Source organism: Priapulus caudatus, unplaced genomic scaffold (assembly GCF_000485595.1).
Source record: "Priapulus caudatus unplaced genomic scaffold, Priapulus_caudatus-5.0.1 Scaffold14, whole genome shotgun sequence".
NCBI classification, from domain to species: Eukaryota; Metazoa; Priapulida; class Priapulimorpha; order Priapulimorphida; family Priapulidae; genus Priapulus; species Priapulus caudatus.
Genome location: NW_014577075.1, coordinates 509,048 through 519,180, shown reverse-complemented (window position 1 = coordinate 519,180; position 10,133 = coordinate 509,048). Strand labels below are relative to the sequence as shown.

Genomic DNA, 10,133 nt, shown 5'->3' with positions numbered 1-10,133 from the left:
TATATATATATATATATATATATATATATATATATATATATATATGGTGTGTGTGTGTGTGTGTGTGTGTGTGTGTGTGTGTGTGTGTGTGTGTGTGTGCGTGCGTGCGTGCGTGCGTGCGTGCGTGCGTGCGTGCGTGCGTGCGCGTGCGAGTGTGCGTGTGTGTTTCGCTCTCTATGGTGCTTAAGTAAAAGTATAAACCCACGTTAATATTGTAGTTAAAACGTTTTCAATGACACCCTCGATGTGTCCTCGACCGATGCCATACACGACAGATACGACATATACGACCGTCTATTACTTTCTACTTCGGAGTCAAAATTTGATTTCAGAAGTAGAATCGTTCATAGATTTCCTCGCGATCGCAAAGTTGCGATTCAAGTTAGATATCTAGAGTGGCGCCATCGCATCGAACGCGCTTGCATGAGCTAACATCGTAATTTAAGCTAAAGAAAATATTTCTCATTGGGAATCCAACATCACATAGAGGCGCTCGATCCAGATATAGCGGTTGGGTTAAATACGCAGAATCGCGAGCGAGCGAAACGAGGGGACTAGAAATTAATTAGTCGTATGAACGGTGTTCATAGCGAGATGGTCATTGTGAAGGAATATAGACATCGTGTGATGTATACCGCGACGTGTTTTGGTTCGTATTTAGCTCTAGAACTGTATAGCCCTTCGCTAGGCACAGGGCCGTGGCAGAGCGAAGGGCTATCGTTTTAGAGCTACTTCGTGTTATGCTCGGTCCCACGGATCATGGCCAGATCATAACGATCGGCTACTATACAACGCTCGACACGATCTAATAACATAAATACCTGACTGTTGACTTTGAATAAATTCTAATTATTTTTATTTATTTCTGATCATATATACTTCCGCAGGTGTCACCTTATTGCTTTCGCTGATGGTATTTCTGCTACTCGTCGCAGAGACTATGCCGGCCACGTCCGACGCTGTACCTCTCATAGGTAACGTAGCACGCAACCTTTTCGTAGTGTATACCACTGGCGCCCACAGGTCTTAAGAAAGTAGAAGCACAGAAGGATAAAATCCTCAGTGATAATAAAAAGCAAGCAATCTGGTGAGTCTTGCGAGAAAGATTTAGGAACAAAATTTTTTAACCCAAAATTTACTGGAAGCACTGTGCTTCCAGTGCTTCTATCGGCGGGCGCCACTGGTGTATACCCTCACGGCACTTGCCGTGGATGCCAATTGGCGATTATACTTCGTTACATCGCTGAGCATGCTCGACGCAAGCGTTCAGACTATATAGAGAGGCTGCTTAAAGCAAGGTGAACTGCAGATTCCAGATCTAGAGGAATGTCAACAAGCCCAAAATGACGGCGACGATCGCAGTGTGGCGCGCACATCGTTGGTATACCATATGGCGGTAGAACGGCGTCGATTAATCTTACACTGTATTATGTACAGAAGCCATATAATTTTGACTACTGAGTGATGCGTGGTATGGTGTGTAATGGGCTTAATAGTTTTACTCTGTTGCACGCTGACATTTAGAATCGTGCAAACCATCCATTTCCTTCAGATGTCAATTTCGTGTCCCTCGCCGTAATGAGTATTTACATAAGATTCCAACATGGCCGAGATGTGGGAGGGTCTTAGGAACACAATAATTCACAAGTGCACGCACATACGCTTGGGTGGTACGATTCCATCACGTATCTTCGTTATCTCCAAATATATGAGTGATCACTTCGTAAATCCATTGAAAACGCTATCGTGTAATTTTTATTTTCGCAGTAGATTAACGCTCCGAACCTAGACTGATTCTAAGCCATTGTTCTCAACAAAGACTGATGTGGCATACAAACGTATATAAACGTGGAACGTTGTCCAAAAAACTTATCCGATTAATTATTGGGGCGACTTACAAACATGATAGGTTTACTCTTATTTGCAAAGAGAAGGAATCTCATGTAAATAACCTTACGGTCAACGCCATTATAACGAATGAGCGAATGAGTTAAATGAGCTGTAGTAATGGCGAACATAAACCAGAGAGTCAACCAACGCGTTTACATCAGTCATGTAGTTCAGTAATAGTATATTAAACGACTATTTCGAATCACTGGACTAATTCGGAAAAACTGGAGAACGGTCTCGTTCTAGTTTATACACATCCGTCCGTCCTAACCGCCTACCCACCCGCTGACCCCCTACAACCTATTTGATTCACACAACCATTCACCAACCTACTCACTCTCCAACTTAGCAAAAAATTATGTAATTGAAATTTGTTTAGTTTGACGCGATTTTAGGACCCAATAGCCTTCCATAGACAAATGTTGCGAATTTTTGTGCGACAGAATTTGTGAATTCATCCCAATTTCTTCAACCTTTTATTAATCCAGCATTCATTCATACATACATTCACACATCCATCCATCCATCCATCCATCCATCCATCCATCCATCCGGATCAATCCATTGCCATTCCATCATGCCATCAGCATCCATCCATAATCCATCCATACCATCATCCAATCCATCATTCCCATTGCCATCCATGACCATCCAATCATCCCATCCTCCATTCATTTCCGTGCGCGTCCAATTCCATACCATCCATTCCATCCATCCATCCATCCATCCATCCATCCATCCATCATCATACCTATCATATATCCATCCATGCCATCCATCCATCCCTCCATCCATCCGATCATCCAATTCCTCCATCCCATCATCCATCCATTCCATGCCATCCATCTGAATCCATTGCCATGCATCCATCCCACTCCATCCATCTACTCCATCCATCCATCCTCACCATCCATCATGCCATCCATCCCATCCATTCCTCATCCATAGCCATCCATACCACTACCCTCTATTCATGACCATCCAACCATACCCCCCCATCACATCCCTCATTCATCCCCATTCCATCCATCCATGGCTATCCATCATCGCACCGCCATCATATCCATCCATCTATCCATCTATCCGAGTCCATACCATCCACCCCATCCATCTAATTCCATCTATCCATGGCCCATCCATCCTACCATCCATCCAGCCATCCTACCATGCCATCCATCCATACATCCATCCATCATCCATCCATCCATACCATCCATCCATCATCCATTCATCATCCATACGCATCCATCCATCCATCCTACATCGCATCCATCCATCCAGTCCATCCATCCATCCATCCATCTCCATCCACCATCCATCCATTCCATCATCCATCCATCGTTCCATCTATCCATCCATTCGAATCTATCCTCCATCCATCCATCCTCCATCCATTCAATTCCACACCCATCTATCCATCCATTCATCATCCATCCATCCATCATCCATCCATCCATCCAGTCGCATCACCATCGCATCTATCCATCCATCCATCCATCCATTCATCCCTGCCATCCATCCATGCCATGCTCACATCATCATCCATCCATCATCCATCCATCCATCCATCCATCCATACACCATCATCCATCCATTCCATGCCATGACCATCCATCCATCATCCATCCATCCATCCATCCATCCATTTCCATCATCCATGCCATCCATCCATCCATCCATACCATCCATCATCATCCATCTCATCCATCATCCATCCATCCATAACATCCATTACGCATCCATCCATGCCATCCATCCATCATCCATCCATCCATCCATCCATACCATTCCATCCATTCCATCATGCCATCCATCCATCCATCCATCCACATCCATCCATTCATCCATCCATCGCATCCTCCATGCCATCCCCCATCTATCCATCCATCCATCCATCCATCCATCCATCCATCCATCCTATCCATTCATCATGCATGCCATGCCATCCATCCATGCCATCAGATCCATCCATTAAATCCATCCATATCCATCCATCCATCCATCCATTCATTCATCCATCCATCCATCCATACACATACATCCATCTATCCAATGACTATCCTACTATCCATTCTATCCATGTCATCCATCCTTCCACCATTCATCCTAACCAGAATTCCATCCATCCACCCATCTATCCATCCATCCATCATCCATCCATAAGCCATCCATCCATCCCATCCCATCATCCATCCATCCCATACCATGACATCCATGCCATCATCCACTTCGATCCATCATACCATCATCCATCCATCCATCATACCATTCCATCGATCCATCCATCTTTCATCCTCCAACCACATCCATCCATTCATTCATCGCACGATCTCATCCATTCCATCCATCCATCCATCCACGCTCTATCCATCCATACTATGCCATCTATCCATCCATCCATCCACACCATGGCTATCTATCCATCTATCCGCCATCCATCCATCCATCCCATACATGCATACCTCGCTCCATCCATCCATCCACATCCATCCCATCCATCCATCCATGACCATCCACCATAGCATCGCCATCATCATCCATCTATCCATCCATGCCATTCCAAAAAATCCCCAAAATGCCATCCATGCCATGCCAGTCCATGCATCCATGACCATCCATCCATGCCATCATCCTCCCATCATCCATCCATGCCATCCATCCGTCCATCTATGCCATCACATACCAATCTATGCCATCCCATCCATATTCCATCCATCCTCCATCCACGCTCATCTATCATCCCAATTTCATCCATACCATCCATCCATCCATACATCCATCCATCCATCGCATCCATCCACTATCCATCCATCCATCCATCCATCCATCCCATCGCATCCATCTATCCCATCGCCATCAAATCACCCATTCCCATACCATCATTTTGTTCCATGGCCTATTCCATGCCATCATCCATACATCCATCTCATCCATCATCCATGCCATCCATGGCCATCATGACCATCCATCCATCGCATGCCCGGTGCCATCTTTCCATGAGAGACAAACCGACTGCTCCATCATGACATACCAACATCATCCATCCATCCTCCTCCTACGCTGAACCATCCATTCCATCCATCGCATCCATCCATTCCATCCATACCATATCCATCCATCCGATCCATCCATCCATCCTCAACATGTCCATCCATCCCATCCATACATCCATCCATCCATGTCATTAAATTGCCATCATCCATCATCCATCCATCCACACCATGCCTATCATCCATCTCATTCCATTTCCATCCATACCATCCATTCCATGCCATAGACATTCATCCATCCATCCATCCATCCATGCTCATGCCATCCAATCCAATCATTAATATCCATCTCCATCTATCATCATCCATCATCCATCCATCCATCCATTGCATCCATTCTAATTCCCATCTAATCTATCTACCATCTATCGCATCCTTCCATCCATCCTTCCATCCATTCATCCATTTCCATATCCATCCATCCACGCCATCATCTAATCACAGTCCATCCAGTCCATCCATACATCCATCATCCATCATCCATCCATCCATCATCCATTCCATACCATCCATCATCGCATCCATCCATCCATCCATCATCCCATCCATCCAGCAGCGCGCCATCCATCCATCCATCATCATTCCAATACATCCATGCCATCCATCCATCCATCATCTATCGCATCATCCATCCATCCATCCATCCATCCATCCATCCATCCATCCATCCATCCATCCATCCATCCATCCATCCATCTATTCATCTATCCATCCATCCATCCATCCATCCCTCCGCAGCCTCAATAATTCTTTCAGCCATTCGGTGACAAGCCTGTCGGCTGTATCGTCTTGCGGACCCAAGGCGGAAAACAGCTTTATAACACGCGTGTGATGAAAATATGCACCGCACGCAAAACGGATTGATCGGACGCATCCAGGCAACGTTAACATGCGCGTCCTAGCACCTTCACCAAGCACACGCGCTCACACACGCACACGCACGCACATTCACACGCACACACCACACACACTCTCTTTTCTCTCTGACACACATGCACACGCACGTACACGCGGGCACACGCACACACTCGCGCTCATACATACGCCACCCACGTGGGGGTAAATATAGCGTAATATATAAACGTTTAAAACGCATAATATATGTAATATGACGTAACAATTTCCAAATCTCGATTTTCTGACGCAGCAGCAGCATCTGCATTGAATAGAACGTGGTCGTGTTAAATAATCGTTATAGGAAGTGAAGGTGGCGACTTGCGAGAACCATTAGAGTTAATGCGATAGCGCTGTCATGCTAAACAATCTCTCATGCTAAACAAATACGATGACAAATTATTATCGCAGTGCTAATGTAACTATACTGAGAAGGGCCTGGCTAACGGCGCTAGAATGTTGGGGACATATACTATCGGCGTATGTAACGACAACAGCCCATTCTGTTTTCTAGGTAAATATTTCGCCTGCATTATGCTGATGTGCGCGCTTTCGGTGATGTTCTCTGTCATCTCGCTCAATATGCATCATCGCACACCGGACACGTATCAGATGCCAAACTGGGTAAGTTTGAATCGAATTGCAAAACCGATCGCTTCGCATTCGAGCGACTGACAACACTCATCTGCGATTTTTCTCTCGACCGCGCGCTCGTTCGCGCGGGTGTGCGGGCGTGCGGGTGCGTTATGTGCATGCGTACGTATGAGTAGGTTTGTATGCGTATGCTCGTGCGTGCGTGCGTGCGTGCGTGTATGTATGTGTATCGGTGGGTGATTGCGCAGGCGCGCGAGCGCGTGTGTGCGTCAAGCCACAACTTAGCCAACATCAAAGATTCTATATTATTCACATCCACCGTATTCACGTAACATTTTTGGGCTCAAGCCGTATCATTGTACATCTATTTGCTAAGATGCCTCCTACGACAGCGCTTTCGCGTTGCATTTTCCAGATGAGAATAGTCTTCTTACGATGGCTGCCGAAATTACTGCGCATGCGCTCGCCGGCGGGCACGGAGAAGAATCTACAGCGCAACGTCGTCAACTCGAAATTGAAAGAGATTGAGTTGAAGGAGCGCTGCTCCCGCAGCCTGCTCGCCAACGTGCTCGACTGCGACGACGACTTCCACGCTGGTAACAGCATGTCAATGTTCGCCAACAAGAACGGATCCGCCTGCGACGACGGCCACGTGGCGCAGACGTCGCCGCACGGGGGCGCTCCGAGCGAGCTGTCGCTAATCCTGAAGGAGCTGCGTACGATCACGCGCTTCATGCAGCGCGACGACGACGAGCGACATATGAACAACGAGTGGCACTTCCTCGCGATGGTCGTCGATAGACTGTGTCTGTACGTCTTCAGTATTTACACGCTCGTCGCCATCATCACCGTCCTCGTCCGTGCGCCGAATCTGCTTTAGTCTGGCGTCACGTTGCCATGAAGATCACCGCAATTTACATGCGCTCCCCTCAAGATCGCTCCCCCCTCCCCCGACTTCTCCGGTGTCGATGCTTGCGATTGATTCCGATAGATGGCGCCTAGTGCACGTGTCCGCGACTGCCTTCTTGGTTTAGAAACAGAAGATGAGGAAGGCTAAACTGCATGCAGCGCCCCTTTCCTACACTCAAGATACCATGATAGATAATAATGATGATGATGATGATGATAGATTAAGCCCATGAGCGAGAGCGCCATCTGTCGTGGAGTTTGGATAAAGGCGCCTGTATAGCTGTGGAGCACTCGACGCTATGGCTGGATGCCTCGGGGGCAAGAGACGTAGACTGTCTGACTGAAGCGAACAGACGCAAATCAAAGCAATTAGTTAAAGAATTTGTTTGCATCGCCTCTGGCTTCAGTTCATTAAAAATTCGCGTCGCATTTCAGCAGTTTGAAACTTGGTCGACCGACGGCGTGGATTTACAGTGCGCCAAGGATCTGAACTATAGACTAGCCCAAGCATCGGTGGGAACAGATCTACGTCACGGTTAGGCTGCATCCAATATAAAAACTTGCTCAAGATATTTGACAAACGTGCCAGGCTGTTGTTTTGAATTATTTCTACAAATCATTATATTTGTAATAATATAATGATGTATAAACTTAAATCTATATATGTACCATACTGATTAGGTAAGATCAAATATTTAATTAACAGTATCATGTCAAGAATGTACTGTGTTACTCTTGGACATTAATATTATGGCTTTCATAGTCTGTTTACCAATAAGTACTACAGTCGAGTTAGAAATCGGCTCATGTATGTAATACACGTAGCGTATATAACTCATCAGCTAAACATTCTTCTCTTTTCCAGTAGTTCAAGATCAAGTTAATTAACCTGATTTTAAATTCCAATTAGATTTTAGTAATGAGAACAAGCATTTCCACTGTTTTTACGATGGCGCAAGTCACCCTTAAGGACATACCGCATATTGATATAGACGCACTTAAGGGAACTGTTGATCGAAATTCCAGATAACCCCGGAAATCGATAAAAACGTAAATCTTCGTCAGATTTTGCAGTGAAAAGGAATATTAACATTGGGCTCTGTGAGTAATCGGAAAACGTGACTTATAACAGCGGTCTACCTTCAGCGTGAATAAAAAACCGTACCGAGCGCCGGCACATACGTTTCATTAAGGCCGAAACTTAAATATGGTATCATTAAAATTCCACACGATCTGATCATTTTACGCTGCATTTGATCATGTTGTCACGGCATTAGACAAAGTGCAATGCTTGTCATAGCACTAGCAATGGTTTCGTAGATATCTAAGAGGTTTGATTAGCCAATTTTGCATTCGTGTGACATGTTGCCTTGAAAATAATCTTGGACTTACATATATAATTATATAAAAGTATATATTATTTATATATATTAGTTATATTATAATATAAACCGGGTTCATAAGAGACGGCGACAAATGTCAACCAACGCGAAATGTCGCGATCAAACGTTGATAACGTGCACGGAATACATAAAACCTGAATATTATCAATCACTATGCTATCAAACGGAAAAATATATGTCAGTGAGACGATGAGTCATCGCTTGCCCAGACGCCGTAATCATATGAACACCATACACCTATAGACGTCGTAAACATGTAAACACCACACATCTACAGACGTCGTAAACATGTGAACACCACACATCTACAGACGTCATAAACATGTGAACACCACACATCTACAGACGTCGTAAACATGTGAACACCACACATCTACAGACGCCGTAAAAATGTGAACACCACACATCTACAGACGTCGTAAACATGTAAACACCACACATCTACAGACGTCGTAAACATGTGAACACCACACATCTACGGACGCCGTAAACATGTGAACACCACACATCTACAGACGTCGTAAACATGTGAACACCACACATCTACGGACGCCGTAAACATGTGAAAACCACACATTCTACGGACGGCCCGTAAACATGTGAACCCAAACATCTACAGACGTCGTAAACATGTGACACACACACACAATACTACGGACGCTCGTAAACATGTGAAAACACCACACATCTGAACGGACGGCCCGTAAACATGCTGAACACCACACATACTACGGACAGCCGTAACATGTAAACACCACACATACTACCAGACGGCCGTAAACAATTTGTGACACCACAAAGCATCTAGCAGACGTCGTAAAACATAGTGAAGCACCACACATTCCTACAGACGTCGTAAAAACAATGTGAAGCACGCACGCATGGCTACGGGAAGCGGCCTGCGTAAAAGATGTAAACAGAACGAGGGGCGAGCGAGATCTCCGAACAAGCATGCTACAGACGGTGGTCGTCGTAAACATGTGAACACCACACATCTACAGAACGGTCGGGTAAAAGAACGAGTGTATAAGCACCAACACAGTGGGTCAGCGACGGACAGCCGTAAACATGTGAAAGCACACGAACACATCTAACGACGTCGTAAACATGTGAACGACCAACATCTACAGGACGTCGTGAAACATGTGACACACACACAGCGTAGGGTCGCTACAGACGTCGTAAACATTAAACACCGACAGCATCTACATGACGTGCGTAACATGTTATGAACACACACGATCAATCTAAGACGTTCGTAACACATGAATGAACCACCCGCCCGCAGAGCGCCATCTACGGAACGCTGTTTGGGGGGGAGCGCACGGGGATAGAGATTGTAATCGCGGTGGACATCGGCGGCGGCAGTACTGAATTACACCTATGTGTAGAC

General features: G+C 45.6%; 1 protein-coding gene across 1 annotated transcript in view; it reads left to right on the top strand.

Moving 5' to 3' along the window:
• The window catches only part of LOC106809265 (neuronal acetylcholine receptor subunit alpha-7-like), a 98,744-nt gene extending 89,983 nt beyond the window's left edge, over nt 1-8,761 (top strand). Inside the window, exons 8-10 of the mRNA XM_014812280.1 lie at nt 888-974; nt 6,349-6,458; nt 6,844-8,761. Of these exons, the coding sequence (XP_014667766.1) occupies nt 888-974; nt 6,349-6,458; nt 6,844-7,308 (662 nt within the window). The 3' untranslated portion in view covers nt 7,309-8,761. The remainder of the gene's footprint in view (nt 1-887; nt 975-6,348; nt 6,459-6,843) is intronic.
• The last annotated feature ends 1,372 nt before the right edge of the window (nt 8,762-10,133 follow it).